This window comes from Hemiscyllium ocellatum, chromosome 22 (genome assembly GCF_020745735.1).
Source record: "Hemiscyllium ocellatum isolate sHemOce1 chromosome 22, sHemOce1.pat.X.cur, whole genome shotgun sequence".
Classification (NCBI taxonomy): Eukaryota; Metazoa; Chordata; class Chondrichthyes; order Orectolobiformes; family Hemiscylliidae; genus Hemiscyllium; species Hemiscyllium ocellatum.
In genome coordinates this window covers 27239025-27265220 of record NC_083422.1, presented here as the reverse complement: position 1 = coordinate 27265220, position 26196 = coordinate 27239025, and the positions used below count along the sequence as shown (strand labels likewise).

The following is a 26196-nucleotide window of genomic DNA, read 5'->3' as shown; positions in this document are numbered from 1 at the left end:
GGTTCTGTTCTGCACATCATTGCTTTAGACAGACTGCTTCATTAAGGATGCTTCAACAGAGGCCATTCCCCTCAGCATTAGCTGAAATATGCATGTTTTTCCATCTCATTAATTCAGTCTACATACAATTAATTTCTGCCTATTAATAAACCCCTAGGTGTTAGTGACAGCTATCTAACCTAACCATACCAAGTGAGGCCTGAGGTACAAAAGCTTGAATTTCAAGTTCCAAGTGGGTGCTGAATGAAAATCTACCCACATTGGATTCCAAAACCTTCATGATATTATAATTAAAGGACTGTAAGACTTAGACTGACCAGTTCCATTACTTGGCAAATAAAAGCTATTTGTAAATGTAAACAGATGTTAGTAATCATTAACATCTTTGTTTTCATTGATATGGGTAAATGTTCTTTTGCAAGAGAATACATATTAAAACATTTCAAAAAGAAAGCATGAACTCAACTATTTTAATTTTTTTTAATATTTGTGTATTCGTTCTTTAATTAAGTATTATATATTGACATATGTTTAGTATGCTTATGTCAATTTACTCACCCCCAAAATACGTTTTATCATGTTAAGTGAACCTTTTACTAGAATCCTGCTGTTACCAAGTGATGGCAATAACAAAAGACCAGTAGGAAGTAGTACATTTTTAACTACTGCATAATCATAAATGATTGATGTTCTGTGCAGATATCATGGAATTTCAGGCATATTTAGTAACAGATAAATTTGTATTGTTTATAAAACTGTATGAACCAATTTACAGTAAATAAGGGGGCACTTCAACTGTTGAGATTATTTATTAATATAATTCATTAGTTAATAAATTTGTAACAGAAACAATCTATGCCTCGTGTGCAGTTAGCATGCCAAGATACATCAACTTAGATGAAGGTTACTTGAGGAAAACTTATTCTCATGCAATCATTCATATTTCTAAAAGCCTTGGAAGTCAGGATCAAGACACTGTACTGATTCTCCTCTCCTCATTCCTGAAGAAGGGCTCATGCCCGAAATGTCGATTCTGCTGCTCCTTGGATGCTGCCTGACCTGCTGCACTTTTCCAGCAACACATTTTCAGCTCTGATCTCCAGCATCTGCAGTCCTCACTTTCTCCTATTGTATTGAGTAAGAATGTAACGAATGGAATATAATGTGGAAAAATGTGAGATTATCCACTTTGGTTGGAGAAACAGATCAGCAAAGTATCTCACAGAATCATTGAATCCTTACAGCATGGAAGCAGGCCTATTTGGCTCATTGAGTCCATACTGACCCTCCGAAGAGCCCCCCCCCCAAAAAACAAACTAACCCCCCCCCCTACCCTGTCTGTGTAAACCTGCATTTCCCATGGCTAACCCACCTGACCTGCACATCCCGTGATACTGTGGACAATTTAGCATGACAAATCCATCTAACTTGCATATGTTTGGACTGTTGGAGAAAACCTACACAGACACAGGGAGAACGTGCAAGCTCCATACAGACAATCACCCATGGTTGGGTTAAAACCCAAGTCCTTGGTGCTGTGAGGCAGCAATGCTAACTACTGAGCCACCGTACCACCCTAATTTCTGAAATGGTAAGAGGTTGTAAAGTGTAGATGTACAAAAGGTGTCCTTGTCAATAAGCCACTGACGCTAATTTGCAGGTGCAGCAAGCTGTTTGGAATGCTCATAGAATGTTAGCCTTTATTGCAAAATGACTTCAATACAGGAATAGTGACGTTTGTTTCCACTGTTCAGGAGCTTGGTTAGGCGCTACCTTGAGTACAGTGTAGCGTTTTGATCTCCTTGTCTCACCAAAGATATTATTGTCATATCAGGAGTGCAATGAAGGTTTACCAGACTCGCTCCCGACATGGTTGGAATGCCCTGTCAAGAGAAATTGAGCAGACTAGCCCTGGATTCTCTCAGGTTTAGAAGAATGAGAGTAAAAGACTACACAGGATTGATGCAAATAGGATGTCTCCTCTAGTTGGGGAGTATAAAACCGGGGGCTACAATTTAAAATAAGGGGACTGCCACTTAGGGTCCAAGCTGAAACTTCTGAATTCTGTACCACAGAGGGCTGTGGAGGCTTTGAGGACGTTTGAAGTGGATGTTGATAGATTTTTGGCTACCAGTGAAGTACAGAGTTAGGGGATGGGGTGAGTAAAAGACATTGAAGTGTTTGATCAGCCATGACTGTATTAAATGGCAAGGTAGGCATGATGGGCTGAACAGCTACTCATGGTCTGATGTACTATTTACTGGCTACCATAGGAAAGAAACTGAATCATAGAATCCCTATAGTGTGGAAATAGGCCCTTTGGCCCAACAAGTTCACAGTGACCCTCTGAACAGTAATCCACACAGACCCATTTTCGACCAATTTCTCTACATTTACTCCTGACTAATGCACCTCATCTACACATCCCTGAACATGATGGGCAATTTAGCTTGGCCAATTCACCTAACCTGTGCATCTTTCGATTGTGAGAGGAAACTGGAGTACCTGGAGGACACCCGTGCAGACATGGGAAGAATGTACAAACTCGATACAGACAGTTGCCCAAGGCTGGAATCAAATTCCGGTCGCTAGTGCTGTGAGGCAGCAGTGCTAACCACTGAGCCACTATGCCGTCCCTAACTGAGTGGCATTGGCAGTAGATTAATTGACTGTCCTGTAAATCATTGCAAAGGTGATTAAAGGTTTGTTCATTTCAATTCCTTTTATCTCTGATAATAAATGCTGATTTAGGACAATTCTAAGTCAATATAAACAAATTTCATGTATTTTCTGAACTGAATTTGTTTTTGCAGTCTGTTTGTAGCTGACATAATTCAAATGAGAATAATGAACACAGCAGATACACATTAGCATGATTTGGAGTTCTAAAGCTGCTGTATGATTTGTTGGATGGAAGTGTTTACATTCATATTTGAAATAGTTTGCAGAGAATTAAGAGTTTGAATTAACCGTAATGATGATTCACTAAAATGTAACAGTGTGGTCAAAGGTATTTTAATTAACATAAGGAACCATGATGGGGGAAGTAACCAGGTAACATTCCAACAATAGGCTTTTTTATTGCCTTGCGCTGCCTGAGATATATTAAGTTAATCAATGACATGACACAGCTTGATACAAAGCCCTGTTTACATGGTGCTTTTTAATTCTAATTTGATCTAAATCAGCCCTTAATTCCAATTTAAATGTACTATGTAAATGGTGCTTAATTCTGATTAAATCCGAGTTAAAAACATACAATTTCCTGAGGTGGGTTTAATGTAATTCTAGCTAAATTCATTTTGTTGTTCATCCATGCAGATGGGTGTAAGTGAAGTGAACTCAGAATCTCCATGATGTCTCACAGTGTTTTCTGATGTGACATAAAGACCAAGTACAGCTCTGTGTTTTACTTCATGTGATGTGCCCATTTAATACAAACTGAAAACTTCTTTGTGCAAATCATAGTTAAGCTGCCATGTAAATCGCGCAAATAAAAAGTAGTTCACATTTATTCCAAGCACACCGATACAAATTAGTTTGACCTCCCCTTTTAAGGAGGGCTCATCATAAGCACTTAGGGGGCTATAGCAACTTAAACATTCCACAGATTGTAAGCAATGATTACTTTCTATCTTAATATTTCTATCCTCGTTTCATCAGGAATTAGTAAGTTATCACCATTAGTAGGAAGTCAGTTTTATTTTCTTGATTAAACACAATTTTTGGTATCAGTTAATCACAGGAAACCCGTTTTAATGATTTGATTGTTAGGAATACTTACAAATGTTTTTAAATTCCAACATATTGTAAACGTCTTAAATTACATATCTAATTGAGAAGTAGAATTAGACAGAAGAAACCCACAATTTTCTGTTTGTCTGGTCGTGTATTTCTTCATTGAAGTGGAATATCTAAACTAAATTGTGAAGTTGAGAGTTGTGGAAAAAATCACAAGCAGGTTTACATTTAAGAATCGTATTCGAAGCTGTCCACAACATGTTAAAAATTATTCATTCTGACTTCATTTTGAGGCCATGCCTGGAAGTAGATGTACGTGGATGATTTATTATAGTTTCAAGGAGCTATGTCTATAAATAATTATCTTTCACTGAACAAGTAACTTGACATGTTGAATGCAACCAGTGTTGCTACAGTATAGAAAATAAACTTTCATATTAATCAACAGTCAAGTATTGTAAGTTGGTCTTCATAAATTATGAATTGTGTTCAAATCTCTCAGGGTTCATTGATAGAAAAAAAATTAAGAGAATGTATAAGGCAGCAAGCATTTGAATCAATTTTCACTAGAATGCTCGGTATGTTGTAATTGTTTTTTTAATCATTAGGGAACTATTATTCATGTGCAATTTTGAAGACTGCTCTTCAGATGTGGTTGTCAAATTGAAAAGTAACAAAAGATTGTTTCCATGCAGTTGAAGCCATTTTAAAGTTCACAAATGCCAAACTTACTGAAGAAATGTTATTGCTTGATTCTGCAGGACAAGAATGGCCTCATTTACTTGTGAGGTATGTGAAAGCCAAGAGGAAATGACAGAACCAGTGAAATACTGTATGACCTGGCTTCAGGCCTATTTCTCTGAACCTTGGACAACAGAAAAACTTCCTCTCCCTGCCTTTCACCATCCCATTTTTCAAAAAGGTTTGTTGCAGTCTAGTTGCATTTGTGTAATAATATTTTGACTTTCACAATTTTGACTTGCATTGAATATCTGTTTTCTTGACAATAATATAATGGAGTGTTTTATCCTGTGTGAATTTGAGACTCAGCACATAACATCAAGTATTTAGGAACGATAAGGTTCTTTAACTGTTCCAAGTGGTTCTGTTGGTTTTGGCACAACGTTGCACATATTTTGGCAAGGGAGCTGAAAATGATGCAGTTCTACTCCTGACATATGCAGACTGAAAGGTCTGAATGTAAACACATCTGAATAGCTGTAAAGTTTTCAATGAGCTTATTGTTGACCTGTATTGTCCTTTTGCCAATATCTGCATGTTCCTTACAGAAAAAATACATTCTACTGGATTGTCACATAATCCCAATGTTGTAAATGAAACATGCTGTTAGAGTTTCTTAGTCAGCCCTTGTTACCCAGTTTTATGTTTCATAATTGTTCATTAGAGACAGTCTAGGAACCGATACTTTTGATCTGTATTCCCTTTTCATATAGTTTCATAAAGCTGTGTGTTATTATCTAGTAGGGTCTGGCAGGGATGCCTGAGGCCAAATGGAATTAGGGAATAGGTGATGGTTTTATGTTAATTGAGGGATAATTGGGTGAGAACCTGGCTGGTCATATGTGTGTGGAGAATGTGTAATCAGTAGGGAGTTGATGGTCTGTGAGTTAGAGTGAAACTCTGACTAGAATAAGCATATGCCTGGACACTGTCAAACTAACATTTAATCTCTGACATTAAACATTGTGTTCTATTGGCATTGTTTATATGTAGGTTGTTCACAACTTACTGATCGCCTTCATGCTTTCATGGTATGTGACTTTGTTATGCACTTGAGAGGATAGAGACTACTCAAGGTACATTATCCTTCCACAATCTTTTAAACTTCCTTGCAAGTGTCATCATAATGAGTCCACCATCTTCCTCCAATGCCTTTTGTCCCAAATCGAGCTCAGTGGGATGGCCCTTGATCGTTTTTTTTAAAACATCCTTGAAGTTTCCTGGTTGAATGATCGGCCAGTTTATTACAGGTATTCCTGATCTTGGACTTGAGGGCAGACTAGAGGCTGGTGAGATCCTGCAATTCAGTGCCGCTGAGGGTCGCTAGGTTTGTGGAGATGGGTTGGCTGTATGAAGATGTTTTTTCAGGTTTTTGCCTCAATATTGAACTTCTTGCATCCGTATGATCCACACAAGACTCCCCAAGCAGGTACTCTACTCCCAGCTCAGAAATGGAGGCCGAGCCCCAGATGGACAGAGGAAGCTCTTCAGGGATACCCTCAGGGCCTCACTGGCGAAGTCTGGCATTACTACAGACACCTGGGAATTACTAGCCCCAGACCATCTAAAGTATTCATGAAGGTGTCAAACCCCTCACGATCTGCCATCAGGAAAAAGCGGAAGCCTGGGCAAAAACAGCATAAGGTGCATGCTGCCATACCAATACCCCACCCACCCCTTCCTAAGACCACCTTCTGCTCCAAGAGCCTGCAGAAGCTGCATCAGTCTGTACAGCCACCTATGGATTCACCCTAAGAATGGAAAAGAATCATTGATGTCTGTGAGGGACTTCCAGTGATGATGATGGAATGACCCTTGCTGGGTTTCGCTCAGATCTATCCAAAGAAAGCCATAATTGGTTTAGTATTCACACTGCTTTCTCTACAGTTATCTCCAGAGCTCCCCAATGATCTATCATCGGCAACATGGTGCAGGTTCCACTAGCTATCCAACTCTACCTGACTACCAAATCTCTTTATCCTTCTATTTTGTCTGGCTTATCAGATCTGCTTTATTCCCCTGAACTTTGAAATAACCAAATTATTTCAGACGCAATTTCAAATACTCTTGCCAACAATTCATCTAGTGACATTCTAAAGCGAAACTGAGCCATTCATATCCTTTGTGCTACTTGTCTCTGAATTGAGCTGAGCCACAGACTCCTTTTCTTCTCTCGTAAGAAGAGAACACATTTCACTCCAGCTTTCCCTTTACCTTTTTTGCTTTTGTGCGAACCTCTGAAGTTCATGTGCAGCAAGGACTTCCACAAGGGGCAGTTACTGCTGTGGTCCATGTTGACAAGCCAATAATCGGGCAATCACTGTTGGAGTGGCTGAGTGTGCACACAGCTCTGTGGCGGGTCAGAGGGAACATTGTTCAACCCTGTGCTGAAATCTTCCTTCATGCCTGGAATATTGTCATGGCTATCTCCACCCTCTAAACTTCAGCAAAACTAAAATGCTGCAGGTCGTATCCTTATTGGCACCAATTTCCTCTCAGTCATCACCCATGTTCCAACTGACTTTTATTTGCTTCTAACCATGCAAATCCTCAAATAGAAAAGTTTTCACCTCTGAATTTAAACCTCAGCTGGGCCATTGGGATGATGAGCAGCAGATTGCATTTAATTTTGGTAAGACTAACCAGCGCAGGTAAGGCCCTGGGGTGTGTTGTCGAAAAGAGAGACTGCAGTAATTGGAACCAAGGTGACCTCATTAACTACAAAGCCATTGATTGGGGTTGTTAACCTAAGCCAATCAGAAAAGTCCTGGCTGACCAATATAACCAGGAGATTTTGAATCTCCACAGTTAAAAAAAATTAACAGATAAAAATATATATATACACATATAACCAGGAGATGTGTTTTGTGTGTCCCTGGCAAAGGCTAGTTTCACTAGGGGTGCTGCCCTTTGGGTTCATTTTTATGCACTGTCCTTTGGTTGTTTGCTGCAGGACTGCGATCTACTGAGAGATTAGGATCTCCTCAGTTCAGGTGACTGACTTTGAGCTGGCTGGCCAATGTCAGTGTACTGATGCAGTCATGAATGAGGGGTGACTTGTGCTGTTATTTCAGTGGATAGGCCTTGGATTGGGCCTCAGTGTGTGGGCCAAAGATACAGTGTGTTTAAAAAAAAAAGTATAACCAGGAGATTAGAATCTCCTCAATTGAGAATTGACTCTGAGCTGGCTGGCCTCAGCCAGTGTATGTGAATTAAGTAAATGAAGGGTGACTGGTGATGGGATATTTGCCTCTGTGCAGTTATTTCAGAGACCTAGTTCTTTGAAAGTGGCATCAGAATTGGGCAGTGTTGTGGAGAAAGCGTTTGGTATGCTTGCCTTAATTGGTCGGAGCGTCGAATACAGGAGTTGAGACATCATGTTGCAACTATATAAGACATAGGTGAGGCCACTTTTGGAATGCAGTTCTGGTTGTCCTGCTATAGGAAGGATGTTATTAAATTGGAAAGAGTGCAGAAGAGATTTACAAGGGTGTTACTGGGATGGGAGGGTTTGAGTTATAAGGACAGGAGTGATAGGGTTGGAACTTTTTCCACTGGAGCTTAGGAAGTTAAGGGGTGACTTTATCGAGGTTGATGAAATCATGAGGGCACGGATAAGGTGAATAGCAAAGGTCTTTCCCCGAGCATAGGCGAGTTCAAAACTAGAGGACATAGTGTTAAGAGGAGAGGGGAAAGATTTAAAAGGGGCCTGTGGTATGGACTAAGCCAGACCACTCAAAACATTCTTAAGCAGGCAGCCCCATACCATAACTTTGCAATTTGGTTTGGTAAGTGTACAGTGAAAATTACCCAGAGTACGTTAGCAAGGTTGACTACTAGATTTTAAAGGGTAAAAAATTAGGTCTGCAGATGCTGGAGATCACAGCTGAAAATGTGTTGCTGGTTAAAGCACAGCAGGTTAGGCAGCATCCAAGGAACAGGAAATTCGACGTTTCAGGCATAAGCCCTGATGAAGGGCTTATGCCTGAAACGTCGAATTTCCTATTCCTTGGATGCTACTAGATTTTAAAACCGACAAAAATGTATTCACAAAATTACATAATGAACGCAAAGAACAGAATAAAGAACCCCTACAGAATTCAACCGATCCAATGAGACTTAATTATGCAGTTCTGAACTTACAACATTTCCAATAAGCAAACTCCCTTTGAAAACCAGTATAAATGGAACACATGCTTACAGGTTGAAGTTGAGAGGCAGAAAAGAGATAGAGTTTCCACACAGCTCCCTGTTGAACTTCGCAGTTTAAGTCTGAACTAAAACTGCCCAGCTCAGCTAGAGAGCTGACCACTCCCCTTTCATTATACAGGTCACATCTAAAACATGACCGCTTTGGCCTGATGTCTTATCTGTTTAGATGTTTGCTACCTTCTTCACAGCCCCACCCCCTTTCCCCCATTTATCCTTCCACTCTGGAGGCTTCCTTCCTGATGAAGGACTTTTGCCCAAAACGTTGATTTTCCTGCTCATCGGATGCTGCCTGACCTGCTGTGCTTTTCCAGCACCACTCTAATCTAAACTCTGGTTTCCAGCATCTGCAGTCCTCACTTTTGCCTTAAGTCTCATCTGTTTACATATAAACAAAAGGCCTCCTAAAATCCTTTTCATCTCTGTACCAAACCAGACTGATCAGAGCCTGGCCCAGTTTATTGTCCCTCTGAAAAAAAATCAAGGACAGAGTCTCGTTGAGCTAAGGAACAGCTTTTAGAAAAAAAAGGACTGACTTTGTGACGCCTGAAGGCAACTTTTTCACACAGAGGGTAGTGCATAGATAGAGACATAGAGATATAGAGCACAGAAACAGACCCTTTGGTCCAACTCATCCATGCTGACCAGATAGCCCAACCCAATCTAGAATCACCTGCCAGCACCCGGTCCATATCCCTCCAAACCCTTCCCATTCAGATACCAATCCAGATGCCTTTTAAATGTTGCAATTGCACGAGCCTCCACCACTTCCTCTGGCAGCTCATTCCATGTACGTCCCACCCTCTGCATGAAAAAGCTGCCCCTTAGGTCTCTTTTGTACCTTTCCCCTTTCACCCTAGACCTATGCCGTCTAGTTCTGGATTCGCCCATTCTAGGGAAAAGTCCTTGTCTATTTGTCCTATCCATGTCCCTATAAACCTCTGTAAGGTCACCCCTCAGCCTCCGATGCTCCAGAGAAAACAGCCCCAGCCTATTGAGCCTCTCCCTATAGCTCAAATCCGCCAACCCTAACAACATCCTTGTCAATCTTTTCTGAACCCTTTCAAGTTTCACAACATCCTTGCGATAAGAAGGAGACCAGAATTGCACACAATATTCCAAAAGTGGCCTAACCAAAGTCCTGTACAGCCGCAACGTGGTCTCCCAACTCCTGTACTCAATACTCTGACTAATAAAGGAAAGCACACCAAACGCCTCCTTCACTATCCTATCTACCTGTGATTCTACTTTCAAGGAGTTATGAACCTGCACTCCAAGGTCTCTTTGTTCAGCAACACTCCCGAGGACCTTACTATTAAGTCCTGCTAAGGTTTGATTAGATTAGATTACTTAGATTACTTACAGTGTGGAAACAGGCCTTTCGGTCCAACAAGTCCACACCGACCCGCCAAAGCGCAACCCACCCATATCCCTACATTTACCCCTTACCTAACACTACGGGCAATTTAGCACGGCCGATTCACCTGACCCGCACATCTTTGGACTGTGGGAGGAAACCGGAGCACCTGGAGGAAACCCACACAGATACGAGGAGAACGTGCAAACTCCACACGGTCAATCGCCTGAGTCGGGAATTGAACCCGGGTCTCAGGCGCTGTGAGGCAGCAGTGCTAACCACTGTGCCACCGTGCCACCCATTTGCTTTCCCAAAATGCAGCACCTCGCATTTATCTAAATTAAAGTCCATCTGCCACTCCTTAGCCCATTGGCCTATCTGGTCAAGATCCCATTGTGATCTGAGGTAATCTTCACTGTCCACTACACCTCCAATATTGGTGTCATCTGTAAACGTACTATCTATATCTCTTATGTTCACATCCAAATCATTTATATAAATGACAAAAAGCAATGAATCCAGCACTGATCCTTGTGGTATTCCACTGGTCGCAGGCCTCCAGTCTGAAAAACAACCCTCCGACATCACCCTCTATCTTCTACCTTTGACCAATTCTGTATCCAAATGGCTAGTTCTCCCTGTATTCCATGAAATCTAAACTTGCTAAACAGTCTCCCATGGGGAACCTTGTCAAACACCTTACTGAAGTCCACATAGATCTCATTCACTGTTCTGCCCTCATCAATTCTCTTTGTTACTTCTTCAAAAAAACTCAGTCAAGTTTGTGAGATTTCCCATGTACTCTCCCTAATCAGTCCTTTCCTTTTCAAATACGTACATCCTGTCCCTCAGGATTCCTTCCAACAACTTGTCAGGCTCACTGGTCTGTAGTTCCCTGGCATGTCCTTACCACCTTTCTTAAATCGTGGTACCATGTTAGCCAACCTCCAGTCTTCATGCACCTCACCTGTGACTATCAATGACACAAATATCTCAGCAAGGGGCCCAGCAATCACCTCTCTAGCTTCCCACAGAGTTCTAGGGTACACCTGATCAGGTCCTGTGGATTTATTCACTTTTATGTGTTTCAAAACATCCAGTATTTCCTCCTCTGTAATTCAACATTTAAAAGACCTTCATGAATAGGAAAAATAAAGAGGGATATGGACCAAATGCATGCAGATAGGACAAGTTTAGTTTGGAAATGAGTTGGATTGAAGGGTCTGTTTATGTGCTGTCTGACTCTATGGCTCACTTTCTTGATTATTCCAGTCCATAATCTTTCCAAAACTCAGAATGAGCTTTGACATTAAGGTGCTAATTTGATAAATGGACAATAAACGCTGCAGCCTCTAAGTGTCTTCATAAAATCTGAAGGAAAAAGTCAAAATGTTGACTTGCAGGTCAGCAGAAATTAAACCTTAGACCCACTCAGTCTTTAAAATTTGCTGCAGGGACATGATTTAACATCAATGCAGAATCATATATTTTCCTTACAGTTAGTTATGAAGTGTGCTTTAATAAAATGTATACTCTCCTTAATCTGAGAAATAATGTAACACACATCACTTACTGTAGAGCTGCTCATGGTGAGTCAGACACGGTATTGTTGCACAGGTACATTTTAGCACATAAGGTTTCATTCAAATCAGGTTGAAAACTGTTCGTAGAAAGTCTCTGCATAGGCAGGATGAGGAAGACTCAAAAGGCTGGTCATTACTTAAATGGAAAGACTCCAAAAAATGCAGCAGAGGGATCTTTGTGTTCTTCCGCATGAAGTGCAAAAAGTTCATCAGTTCTGACGAAGAGTGATTGAACCCAAAACATTTACTGATTGCTCTCCACAGATACGACCTGACCTGCTCAGTTTATCCAGCAATCTCTGGTTTTGTTTCTGCTTTCCAGAATCCACAGTTCTTTGTTTTTCTGTAGATATAAATAATTGTGTGAGAGAGCCCATCTGAGACACCAGGTAAGTGTCCATTCAGGTGCCAGTTTCATCTAATTCTTACATCATAATCATATAGCCTTAACCACATGCTCACTACCCATTATTCGAACAAAGATACAGTCATCTATTTACTCTGCATCATCTTCAGTCTCTTGACCTGACCATCCTACTTTTGGGGTCTCGATGAAATTGAATCACAAACTTCTCAGATGGCCACAGACTTTTTTTTTGCTTTTTTCTTTAGCTCCGCTGCCTAGTGTCTTTTCAATTGTTATCCCTCGTTGGTATGCATTCCTCTTTTTGGCACCCACTTGCCCTGCTGGCTACCTTTCCTATTCCTTGTCATTGTCTCTCAGGAAACCCACACAGACAAAATATTCTAATTCCTTAATGCCATATCTCTATCTCTTACCCATTTGCCACCATCCAAACACCTACCAGTTAAATTTTGCTGAACGATGCGGAGTTTGCATTCAGAATAGGACTGTGAAACATAAGTCAGAGGCCTCTTATTAATATAATCAGGTTGCTGTCAACATGCTTCTATATTACAAAAGCCAGTGTGGTGTCAGGAATCCTTCACATGCTGCTCGGATGTAACATAGCCCCACAGAATTCATACTTATTTCATTAATTTTGTGCCAAAGAAACGGACATGGTGGGGTCCACTTTCCCTCTGAGAGCTCAGATAAACAACTATTGCCAGTTCACTGAAGGATAATTGAACCAAGATCTCAGAGCCATTGGAGGGTAGTACCCAGAAATGCCTTGAATGAGAAGATACAGCGACTGAGGGTAAGAAAGCTTGGATTAGGCTAGAGACCAAGACTAGGCAAAGACAAATACAGTTGCATTATATGGCAAGAAATGGTTCTTAAAATTGCTTCACCATCAATATTGTTCTAGAATATTACTGAACTGCCGTACTACCTGAATGATTGATTAGTATTTTGCAATGCTGAAAATCCCACCTTACAAACAGTTCAAAAATATTCAATAATCCATTAAATATCTTTTAAACCCCAATAATGTCACTCTTCCAATAGTATCACCGAAAAATCTCAAAATTCACAGAAATCCAACCCTGAGGTTGTACAGTACATTGGTGAGGCATCTTCTGGAATACTGTGTCCAGTTCTGATCGCCCAGTTTTGGGAAGGATAGTATTAAGCTGGAGAGGATTCAAAAGAGATTTATAAGGATGGTGCCAAGTATGGAAGGTTTGAGTTATAAAGAAAGGCTGGGTAGACTGGGACTTCTTTCACACGGAGTATAGGAGATTGAGAGGTGACCTGATAGAAGTTTATAAAATAATGAGGGGTATAGATGAAGTTAATGGTATGTGTCTTTTCCCTAGGATGGGGGATTTCAAGACTAAAGGGCACATTTTTAAGGTGAGAGGAGAGAAGTTTAAAAAATACATGGGTACGAATTTTTTACACAGAAGGTGGTTTATGTGTGGAATGAACTTCCCGAAGAAGTGGTGGATGTGGGTATAATTACAACTTTTAAAAGACATTTGGGTAAATACATGAATAGGAAAGGTTTGGAGGGATATGGACCAGGAGCAAGCGGGTGAGACTAATTTAGTTTGGAATTATTTTCAGTGTAGACTGCTTGGACCGAAGGGTCGGTTTCCATATTGTATGACTCTATGACTTGGAAGGCAAAGAATTCTTTAACTGGAAAAGGAGTCCATCAGTGGAATGAATCACTTAAGCCTTAGCAATTGCAACATCGCAAAGAGACAATTCCCAACAATTCTAGCATTTCACAGAATAATTTCACCTCCAATAGTTCTAATTTTATAAATGATTTTCAGGTCAAAATTGCAGAGAATTACAGTATTCCAGTTATGGATTCCCAATGAGGGAGAAAGAAATATAAGAATTTCCTGATGTATCTAAATGAATTAACCCGAAAGAAAGTTAATGTGGGGTAGAGACCACATTGTCGATGTTACCTGTTTCTGTGTTGTACATTCTATGTAATTTTACACAATTTCAGCACAGAATAGGAGGTTCTCAGCATTCCAGGCCATTCAAGAATCCCAGCTTTTCCAAACCGGAAAACTGAAAAAGGAAATTCTTCTTAATCCTACAATTCCATGCACAAGTGTTGGAAGTTGGGAGAAGGAAGAGAAAATGAAGAATATAAACCAATGAAGGATTTTATTTTTATACAGACTGAAAATAGTGGGGATGATTTTTCCATTCTACTTCAATGCTAAGGAGCTTCCAAGATTGGGATGTTAAACAGCAATAATATTTTAACCCATCCTTAGTGCAAGATGCTTTTCTGGTAAAGGAGTTGAAGCAGACCTGTGGAATAGCTGCCTAAAGGGTCAGTTAAGGAGCTGATTGACAATTAAATTGCTTTCTATCTTTCTATAAAGAGACTGCACAGCATTTTAGTGGATATAGCACTTCAATTAATTACCTTTCATAACTGCGGCCAGCTGAACAGGTGCAAACCAGTTGTGCTGGGTATTTTGATCAATTTTTAAAGCTACAGTCAGCTTTTAGTATTCACTTGTTGGAGATTGAAATACTGTATTCTGTAAGAAAAGTATACATCAGGAGGCTTGCGATACATCATGAGGCTTTCTAGGACACTGACAAGAGTACATCAATGCTTCATCAAGATCTTTCCTGGAAATTGTCTCCGGATCTCACCCAAATACAATGACTGTTGTGCTACTCTCTCTTAGATACAGTATCAGGAGAGCTCCTTCCAGGGGTCTCCATTTGTTTGGAGGAGGGTATAGTCATATCAAACAAAGCAATAACAGCTACTGCTGCAGAGAGGGACAGAGGGCTGTCAGCAGGAAGCCCAATCCACCCAAGATCCTCCGGGAGAATTCCTCCTGCACTCAGATGAGCTAAGACATGTGCATGAGATTATTCTTTACCAATGTAGACTTAGACTTCATAGTATTAGAGCCAGGACTGCACTAATTGTAATAATCACAGCAGCATTTCTTAATAAGTTGTTGAAACCTTGCAAGCTTCCAACAGTTGTATCAGTTCCATGCTTTAATTCTTAGTGGACTTCAGCGTAAGGGAGGTCTTTACACTCCGAGGAATGATGACACATTATTTCTTCTTACCAAAGAAGACCAGCAGCAGAGACCACAGGGATTTAAGAGGATCCCTTCTGCTTCAGGGAACCATTGACTGCACACAACTAGTCATGCAACAGCCCCTGCACTGAACTTCAATATTCAGGAATGGAAAAGGATTCCAACCCCTCAGTGTATAGCTCGTGTTCAACCACATCATACGGGTTAATGCCTACTATCCAGGGAGCTGCCATGTGTTGATATTGGGAGCGCCATTTTTCCCACAAATCCTCTGAACCCCAGTACATTATTCATAACACGTTGGCTATTAGTTGATGAGTAACACACCTCATGCAAAGGCATCATTCCTTTGAAATTGTCAGACACCAGCTGACTGTTCTTACCATAAGGGCCACTGGAAACAGTATTGAATGGACCATTGCAATCAGCTAGCAGGGGTTTAGATAAATTGGAGATCAGGAAGTGCTCTGAGTTCTTGCTCAAAGAGGTCTGCATGTTTTGTAGTGACTCACCATATGCTGCAGTGATTATTACAATTAGTGCAGCCTTGGCTCTAATACTATGAAGTCTAAGTTTACATTGGTAAGGAATAATCTCATGCACATGTCTTAGCTCATCTGAATCTGGCCATTATGAGAGATCAGACTTTACCAATAGCAATTGTGACATAAGATTAATTTCTGGAGTCACAAGAGGAGGGGGAATAAATTCAAGAGCCAGAGAGTCCAAAGCAGACAATCTGAACTATTGAGGGATGTTGGACCTTGAAGAGCATTTTTCAGATATGTCCTCCATCATTAAATTCCAGAGCACTGCTGTGATGTGAACTAGCCTGCACATTTTCCATCCATTAGACAAATCTAGCCTCTGCCTGAATCCGTTCAAACCCTTCCCCAGGAGGACAATAACAATGACCAGTAATTCCATCATTACCCCATTATCATAAAAGAAATCTGAAAAAAAGCAAACAGTGAAAACATGGCACATGTTAAGAACAATGGATAACTTTACTTTTGAATGATATTTTGTGTTTTGAGTTTTAAAAAGAGTAAGACATAATCAGTCATTTATAAAAATTGGTTTATGAATTTTGATCTGTGGTGCCCAGAAAGTAAGGAGACCTGTTCTGTTTTGCATGTATTTTGGAGACAATTTAAATTCTTGAAGTGAACAGTTCAGTGGATTAAAAAAGGTAGAGGGGAAAATAAAGGTGGTGGTGTTTAGTGACAGAAGTCCAGAGAGAAATGGAACAATCCAGACAGACAGCCAGTCAGTATGGTTTATACCAGACAGTGAAGAACTGCTGGACACTGGAATTAAGAAACTCATGTGGCTGCTTTCAAATTAAGTGAGTGTAGCTTGATTTGGGTTTTGGGTTTCTCTGTGATGGACAGCAGTTGAAAGGAAATATTATTTAGTGACTACCCACAACTTTGTCAAAAAAGAAATTAGCTGGAGGTCTACCTCTTGAGTCTGAGCAAGGAGTCTTAATATGGAGAGAGTGGTAACTTTTCACACTAGTTTGGGTGTTTGTTAGAGTACTTTGGGATGAAGGAAATAGTATGAATTTGAATGCTGCAATTTCTGTGATGAAATTTTTCCAACCTAATGTAACATTGTTCTTGTTTTCCATTTGTTTAATGAATGTTTTATTCTATATGTTAAAAGTACACTGGCAGCCTTTTGTGAATGCGTTTTGTAATTGACTACCACAATTTTAAAAAGGTTGGGATCTAACAAGCCAGGTTTCAATTTGGGCTCTGACCTATCCAGTATTAACAACAGCTGGAATCATACAACATAACTCACAATATTAACAGTGTTAAAAATCACACAACACCAGGTTATAGTCCAACAAGTTTATTTGGAAGCATTAGCTTTCGAAGCGCTGCTTCTTCATCAGGTAGTTGTGGAGCAGAATCCTGTTGCAGTACAGTCTGTGTCTTATGATTCTGCTGCACAACCACGTGATGAAGAAGCAGCGCTTTGAAAGCTAGTGCTTCCAAATAAACCTGTTGGGCTATAATCTGGTGTTGTGTGATTTTTAACTTGGTCCACCCCAGTCCAATACCGGCACCTCATCAAATCAATATTAACAGTATATACCATGGTACTTATTCATAGGTTACTTTGATGCTTCTACTAAATGCAACCTCCATGGCGGCAGCAAACAAGGTGGCTGGGTGCTGAGATTCCAAAGTGAGATGATCAGATGCCCTCTGATGATACCCTCATGGCGCTGCCTTGAAATGCACCAAGTAACCATGGATTTCAATAGTCTGGACTGCCTGGCTGTTAGGCCAAAGCAATGGTGGAGAGATGGGGAAATGCTGCCATCCATTATCATGCCACTGGCTCAGCACTTCTGTACAACCAACTCTGTCATTTGCTAGAGGTAAGATCTCAGGGTTTTGCCAACACACTTGCAAGTCCCTGCCAACTGAGCCACTGTGGAACATGAATGAACACAATGGAGAATGTGGTCACTGAAGAAGGTCTATACACTATCCCAGCCTTTTGTTTCATTGAAGAACTGGACAATGATCTCATTGTCGAACTTATCAAAGTTTTTGACGATCTTGTCACAGTGGTAAAGCCCCTGGAAACTATAGAATTCATCTGAAATCATCAAAGCTGAAAAGTAGGCATCACCACAGCATTTCCTTGAACTTTTCTGTCTTTGCCTGTCTTTGCAAGGTTTGTGCTTTAAGACATACACCATGAAAATATAGTCATAGAAAAGAGGATTGTACTGACTGCAACAATTACTAAGGTCAGGCCTTCTTAATTATAGTGGGAAAGGTCTTGGCTTTCACTATTCTGACCAGGCTACTAACTCTGACATCACGCACCTGCTCTGGGATACAGCTTCAGAGCTGGCAGATTGACAGTTGGCATGATATTCTGACTTTGACAGTTACAGGAGAAGTGTCTGGAGCCTTGTTTTCGATGACCTTACCACAGTCTTCAACCTCATCAGTGGAAACAATCTCTTTAAAGCTCATGCAGAAAATAAGTGGCCCACCTGGATATTATTTCTTGTTTTGTTCTGTCAGTTACAATGGAACAGCATTGGCACTTTTAAGATTGGCGCCAGGGTAAATTCCTGATGAAGGGCTTATGCCCGAAACATCGAATGTCCTGTTCCTTGGATGCTGCCTGATCTGCTGCGCTTTTCCAGCAACACATTTTCAGCTCTGATCTCCAGCATCTGCAGACCTCACTTTCTCCTCGAAGATTTTAACCTACTGCGAATCCTCTTGCAAGGATACCTTCCTTGAAGAAGCTCTCTTCCTCCCTCTACTGATTCCTGATGAAGGGCTTATGCCCGAAACGTCAAATTTCCTGTTCCTTGGATGCTGCCTGACCTGCTGTGCTTTTCCAGCAACACATTTTCAACCAGGGTAAATCAGACAACTCTGCTTGGCATATATTACTGTATGCTGCAATTGTATGCTTTTGGTGACTCAAATAAGGGTGTTTACCTGAGTGCCAGAGCTGACAGCAAGCTGCTCAAAGTGTCAAGACTACACACTTAGATCCTTGTCCATGGGCAGGAGTGCTGAATGGTGATGGTGCCATGCTGGCATCCCATAGTCAATTTAACAAGGAACAGCTTGTAGATTGGTTCTGCAAGGAGTTGGGATCAACTGCTGCCATCATGAAGACTGAAGTTATGGCCAAGGATGTGGAGACACCACCCAACATTGACAACCTCATAGTGGACTTTGTTGGCAGCTTCCTAGACCTTGGATCAGTAATTACCGACAAGCTGCCCCTTGAAGCCAACAGCAGTGGCTGGACTGTAAAGCTGTATTTGTTACGTCAAGATTGTGAAGTTGAGCTTGGAGCAGCAGCAAATTAACTGACAGTACAAAGTATACCAGACTTGTGTTCTCAGCATTCTCCTTTACAGCAATGACGTTTGGCTAATTGGGCCTTCACCTCTGCTGTCTCAAATGAATATTAGACATCTCCAGACAAGACCAAAGTATCAAATATTGAGTTACATCAGAATGCAGATAACATCCACGTGCTTGTCCACTTGTCAGTGGCAGCTCTGTTGGCTGAATCATATGAATAATATAGATAAGGTACATTCAATGACAAACTTGGTATCAGCATGGGATAAACAGGTTATACAAAATTGACATACACCAATATCTACAAGCAGTATACTCCAAGTTGACTGAGATCAGAGTGGATGCTTTGGAAATCCTTATTTCTGACCAGAGTCCCTGGCCATAAGCAGTGAGGAAGAACATGGAGGAAGGTGAGAATTTTTTAAAAAGGACAGTATAGTGGAAAAGAGAGCCTAGTGGAACAAAACTACATCATTTAACCTTAGGCCGATGCTATTCATCTGTACCAGCTGTTGAAGGGACTGCCACTCATAAACTGGCCTCTACAGTCACAACAGATGATGCTCAATACAAAGTGACAGATGGGCTGCAAACCATTACTTCCCATCAAGACTAATGTCATTGGGATCAATATGACATCAGCTTGTACTTCCATTGCAGACCTCTTCCAGTCCATGGAAAGTGCAACATCTACATTGCCTCTATTGGGAAACTGTGAATTCAGTCATCAAGTCCTGGTTCCACAAGTCACTGGCTTGAATTGCCCAGTATCTCCCTGGAGAGAATAGACATCAGGCTCTGCATGAAGTTACAGACAACACAGGAAGCAAAGTCTTCCACTCCCCCAAGTAATGACCTGTAAGCGTTAAGATCGGCTGTTCATTGTCAAACCTATCATCCTATGGCATGGAGCTCTTGTGTCCCCACTATAGCCCAAGTAATGTCGCAGCTGTGAGGTCCTTTCCACCAAGTTTCTAATAACCACAAGTGCCCAGTGCACCTCATTGTGATGGTCCATCCTGTATATTATTATACAGAAGCTGCTGCATGAGATAACGGTAACAAATTACTCTTCATTTTCCCTCCCTCTCCCCCTCCGGGATTAGTGTGGATCCTGCTCCTGGGAATCTGCAATGATAACGGTTAGAGAGTAAATATGTGGTCACTTTAGAAGGTTGTGTTTGATGAGACAGTATGGATCTTGGGAGAAAAGGTCAGTCTGAGGTATCAAGAATGGTATATGTTTATGGCCACATATCTTGAGGTAATACTTTGACTACTCCATCTATGGCCACATCATCCCCAGTCCCCTTCAATTATGACCGCCATCATATCCTAAATGGGAGTGATGTCATGCAGACATATTTCTCCCTTTCCCTGCCCCCATCAGGTCTTAATGTTGGCTGTTATATGCTATATTATCCTGGAAGAGAAAAAGTGGTGACTTTTATTACATTGATTCACAGAGTGTTTGTCTGTGCTGGAGGTAAATGTGCCATCCTGCTATGTCTCAATCTGTCTGTCATCCTGTTCCAATGCCTCTCCACTGTTGTCTGAGAGAGAGATTGCTGTCACTTGGTTCTATTCTTATCTATCCAATCATAGGCATAGTATCACCTGAAATACCACCTCCTCTTGTTCCTGCACTGTTACCCTACCTCCCTCTTATCATTGTTCCAAATATGGCATTCTTTTGGAACATTCTCTTTAAGTTAAGAGAAAATGGAGGAATGAAGTTGGTCATGTGACCTGCTCTAAATTCTGCCCAACAAGAAATCTGGAAGCTTGGTTATTAAATGTTAAAAGGTGCTCAGGTTGAGTTATTGGGAAGGAAGCAGGCAGATATTCACATCTGCACACAGTGACGAGAGCAGTTGTGCAGACTGTGGGTAGATTCCAAGTTTCCAACAATCTCCAAATCTCACAGCAAAGTATGACAAAGGCAAGGCTTTAATAAACAATTATACTTTAAACTGGTTAGTTAATAGAGAGAATATTCCCATCAGGGAGTAGGACTTGCTGGTAATTAAGATGTGGTGGCTGTGTTGTAGATGAACTCAAGTTCATTAATGGTAGAGTATGGGAGACTGACAAAGAATGCATTGGAATAATTTAGAGGTACAAAAACATGAAAGATGGTTTCAGCAGAGTATAAGCTTAGGTAGCAGTCAAGTTGTATGATTGAATACAAGGTGATGCTGCTTGAGAGATAAATATTGGTCAGGAGTACACCATTGGGCATCTTGAAAATAATACCAATGGATACTTTATGTTCACCGGTGAGAGAAGATGAGGCTTTGGATTCACTGAAGGACCTGCTGCTGTAATACTCCATCCTTTCTCTTCAATTTCCTACCAGAAGCCATGTCCACCCTACACCTCTGCGATGTAGTTAGTAAGTCACAAATCCACTCCACGTGGAATGGATGTCGAACTCCACGTGTTTGGCACCAATCTGATTCACACTGGCAGTACAACAGAATGGCCATTCCAGGTATCCACGTTGCTGTGACAATACTCACTTTTGTGTGCCCTTGTAGTTCACAATGGAAAAGCAATGGTGGAGGATCCCATTTTTTTTCCATCACATGACAGACCAGGACTCTTTCTTGTTCTTATCACCTGCTGTTGTAATATATTGGAAGAATGTTCAGATCGGTGCCTAACCTGTTTTTTCGCCATGCTGTGGATACACCTTCCCCGGCTATCAAGTTCTGGAGTGAGGATTTGAAGTTTCAGGTTCAGAAATAGGAACACGATCCATTGTGCGACAAGACCTCACTTATTTTGTTCCCTGGTTCTATCTATATTGCAAGATACTATTTTGAGCCTTTGTGACACAGGTTTGAGTTTTGAGTAACTCCTGACAATTTTGATGCACCCTCATCATGACAGTAGTCAAAATAGTAAGTTAGAAGTTGAGCCCCATTATTCTATGAGTCATCACAAGTGTGAAATATGATAATTTAATCTCTAGGATGGTTACTGTCTGACAATAACACCTGGTGCTGATGTGTCCCAGAAGTATCAAAGCTGAGCATCTAGCAAAACTTGTATGCTCTTGTGTAACCATTAAGTGAGCACACAGTTCCACTTTCCATCTTCTTGGAGACATTGACTAAATACCAATTATCTAAACTTCCGTTTTCTGGTTTATTAATAAGTGTAGTCCCTATATGCCTCCACTTTGAAAATATGGAAAAGCATTCTTAAAGTAGTTTCATCATAATGTAAATATGTCATGCATACAATAAAGCCCAAAAGTATTGGATTTATTCATCTTCCTTCATTCTTTATACAGGGTTAGTACGAGTTTCTTGTCATCTTTTCTTCTCAAATTTTCTAACAGTCCCAACATCTTTATACATCCTTGCTAACCCATCAACAATTACATTATCCTTTCCAGCAGTATAAACAATTCCAATATTATGATATTGAATTAATAAGCTCCATTGAAACAATCTCACAATTTGTGCTTTAATTTTTTCAACAAGAGCCATGTGATTATTGTTGGCATATATGTAGTGTTATTTATGGTTTAGATGGAAAGAGATTTAAAAATTTTTAAGAACCAGTAACAATCATAGAATCCCTAAGGTGCGGAAATAGGCCATTCAGCCCAACAGGTCCACACTGACTCTCTGAACAGCATACCACTCGGACTCAACCCCCTCCCTTATCCGTGTAACCCTGCATTTCCCAGGGTTAATCCACCTTACCACATATCCCTGGAGACTATGGACAATTTAGCATGGCCAGTCCACTTCATTTGCACATTTTTGGACTGTGGGAGGAAACTGGACCACCCAGAGGAAACCCACACAGACATGGAGAGAATGTACAAACTCCACATAGACAGTCGCCCAAGGCAATAACTGAACCCAGTTCCCTGATGCTGCGAGGCAGCAGTGCTAACCACCGAGCCACCCCAGGAAGGGATAAGTCACAACTATAAAATAATCTGTTCAACACTTTATTAAAATATCAGTTACAGTCCTTATGGAGATATCCATGCATGTGGGTTTTAATTTTTTGTTGTAAATATTTTTATTGAGAAAAAGATTTTGAATTTTTTACAAAATTATAAAATTACTACAAAATAGTGTAACAATCTTATAATATAACAATAATAACAGGAAACAAATTACTACTCTGCTCCACAAACAAATGAGAAGAAAAGAAAGAGAATAAAAATGACAAAATACAATTCAATTAATAACTAACTCAAAAAAAACTAAATTAAACCAAATTAAATTAAATTAAGTGACAACACTCAGCACAATCCCACCAAAGCTACCCATCACCAGAAGCATCAGTTGGCATACGCATATTTACTCGGAACTCCACCTGCCAGGGACCCCAACCTGCCAGACACAGCCCTCACAGCTACACAAAGGCTCTGACCAATACAGCCGACAAGTCTGCATCTATATAGTTCAAAAAGGGCCGCCACGCCCTATAGAAGAGTTCTGTTTTTTGGTGCACCATACTTGTGAGGAAGTCCGGGGGATATGCTCCATAACTAACCCATGCCACCCCGAAAGTCCTGGGGGATTTTCTGACACCCAGCTCATCAGAATGTTCTTCCTCGCACAACATGAAAGAATATTAATCAGTTTCTTCCCATGCACGTCCAAAGAGAGGAGATTCAGCAAACCCAAGAGGAGGGATTCCAGATCTACCTTGACCTCGGTTCCCAAGACTCCTTCCAAAACACTCGCTGTAGCGTCCCAATACGGATGAAGCTTGTGGCATGACCACAAGCAATGAGTAAGAGTGCCAACATCTGTTTTACATTTGGGGCATATTGGAGAAACACCTGTCTTAAATTTTCCAAGCTGCTCCAGTGCCAAATAAGCCCGATGGAGTACCTTCAATTGCATAGCCTGCGTCCTATTACAAATTCAAATCTTCCTTAAGTTCTTCCAAAAATCCTTCCATGTCTCTGATGAGATCTTCACCCCTAATTCTTGAGTCCAGATTCCGCAAAGCTGCTCAATGTCCTTTGAATAAATGATAAAGGGTGCTGACCGAGAGAGTGCCAGTGGACTGAAGTACTTTCCTCTCCACATCTGACTTATAGGGACTAACCATTAATGTTGTCTTTTTCTGTATAAAGTCCCGAATCTGAAAGTAACGAAAGAGATCCTTCCGAGATAGTTCATCTTTCTGGCTCAACTGCTCGAAAGACATCATGATCTCCCCCTTCAATAAATTTCCCAAACAGGAAACTCCTCTGGACTCCCAGAGCCTAAAGCCAGAAACCATTGACCCCAGCCAGAATCCTGGCATTCCTACCATGGGAGTAAAATGGGAAGTTTTTTTGTAAATTGCCCTCACTTTGCCGCATCATTCTCCATGCTTTAACCGTGTTAAGGCCAATCAGATTTCTGCAATGCTTCATAACAGTCCTCATCTTATCCATAAACAACAAATTAATGAGGGGGCATTTTGCCTGGGAGGTCTTCATGTCCAGCCAGATTGGGCTTGCCAGGATCTGTGGTCAATCAGCCACATAGGATAATAGGGAACTTAATTGATATTTCTTAAAATCTGGGAAATCCACACCCCTCATTCCCTGCAGAAGCTGCAATTTGGCAAGTTTAATAAGAGGCCGCCTATGATGCCAGATGAAAGAACCGAGCCAACTGTTTAGCCTCTGAAGCGCTCACCCAGGCAGCATCAAAGGGAGCATTCACATGGGATATGATAAACGAGGAAGAACATTCATTATGGCCAGAGCTATTCTACCCAACCCAATTATTGGAAGATTCTCCCAGAGCCGAAGCTCCTGTCTTATCTTCTCCAGCAACTGCACATAATTAGCTTTATATAACTGATCGATGGCCGGGATCAGGAAACCTTCCTGTGACCACCTGGAAAGGAATAGGATTCCATCCCAAGATCAGGTACTCCGACAAAACCCCCCATGGCCTCCGATTTCATAAAATTGATTTCATACCCCGAGAAAGAACCAAATAGATCAATCACTTGGATTAAAGTGGGCACAGATATCATCGAGCCAGTTAGAAAGGGAAGAACATTATCTGCATAAAGGGTGATCTAATGCCTTCCCGCTCCTACCTCTGGGGCAATTATATTGGGTCCCTCCGGATAACCTCTGCCAATGGCTCAAACACCAATGTAAATACTAACGATGAAAGGGGGCACCCTTGTTGGCTGCCTCTGCCAATACTAAAATTGTCAGACCTTATACCATTAGTGAGAACAGCTGCTTGAGGGTCACTACATAACACTGCCACCCACCTGGCAAAGACCCCTCCAAGGCCAAACCATTCTAGGACACAAAAGATGTACAGCCACTCCACCTGGTCAAATGCTTTGTCTGCATGTAGGGTGATTACCAAGCCCGGAGCCAACCCTTGCTGGCATACCTGAACCATATTTAATACTCTTCTAATGTTGTTAGAAGACCAGCAACCCCTAATAATGTCTGTCTGGTCTTCCTCTACGATGGAGGGTAAAACCTGCTCCAACCTCAATGGCAGCATTTTCGACAAAATTTGAAAATCCACATTTAATAACGATATGGGCCTGTATGAAGTACAATCCTCGGCAGCTTTCCCTCTCTTGAGAATAAGAGAAATATTTGCTTCTCTCAGAGAGGATGGGAGGCAGTCCTTACTGTATGAATAATTGTACGTATACAACATTGGCCTGTCCAGCATGTTTATAAACTCCTTATAAATCTCGCTCTTAAATCCATCTGAGCCAGGTGCTTTTCCATTCTGGAGCTGCCTCACAGCCTCCTGCATCTCTTGGATTGTCAGAGGGGGCATTCAAAAGAGATGCCTGCTGTGGGGTTACACCTGGGAGGTCCAGGGTCTTAAAAAAGGACTCCATCTTTGCCAATCTCTCCTCAGAGCCCTCCAACTAGTACAGCTCAGAGTACTGTCTGAATGCTGCATTAATATTTTTGGAATCGCAAGTGAGAGTACCAGCACACAGTCTAATGGATATGGTAGACTGGGGGGCAGTCTTCTTTTTGGCCAGGTACACCAGATATCTACCCAGTTTATCACCATACTTGAATAACCTCTGTTTTGCAAAGGAAAATTCTCTCTTTGTTGTCTGGGTGAGTGCACATTGAGTAGCCCTGAGGGCAGTAATCCACTGCAACTTGGTTATAGATGGTCTGACAAAGTATAGTGTCTCAGCTGCCTTCAGCCGGGCCTTGGGCATGCGCTGCTGCTCTCCCCTCTGCCGCGTCTGGGTCACTGAGTAAGAAATA

General features: G+C 41.2%; 1 protein-coding gene across 2 annotated transcripts in view; it reads left to right on the top strand.

The window, feature by feature from the left end:
- mgmt (O-6-methylguanine-DNA methyltransferase) overlaps positions 1 to 26196 on the top strand; it is a 422602-nt gene that overhangs the window by 225510 nt on the left and 170896 nt on the right. For both annotated transcript variants that reach the window (XM_060842420.1, XM_060842421.1), the window contains one exon: positions 4503 to 4663. In XM_060842420.1, the coding sequence (XP_060698403.1) occupies positions 4503 to 4663 (161 nt within the window). The remainder of the gene's footprint in view (positions 1 to 4502; positions 4664 to 26196) is intronic.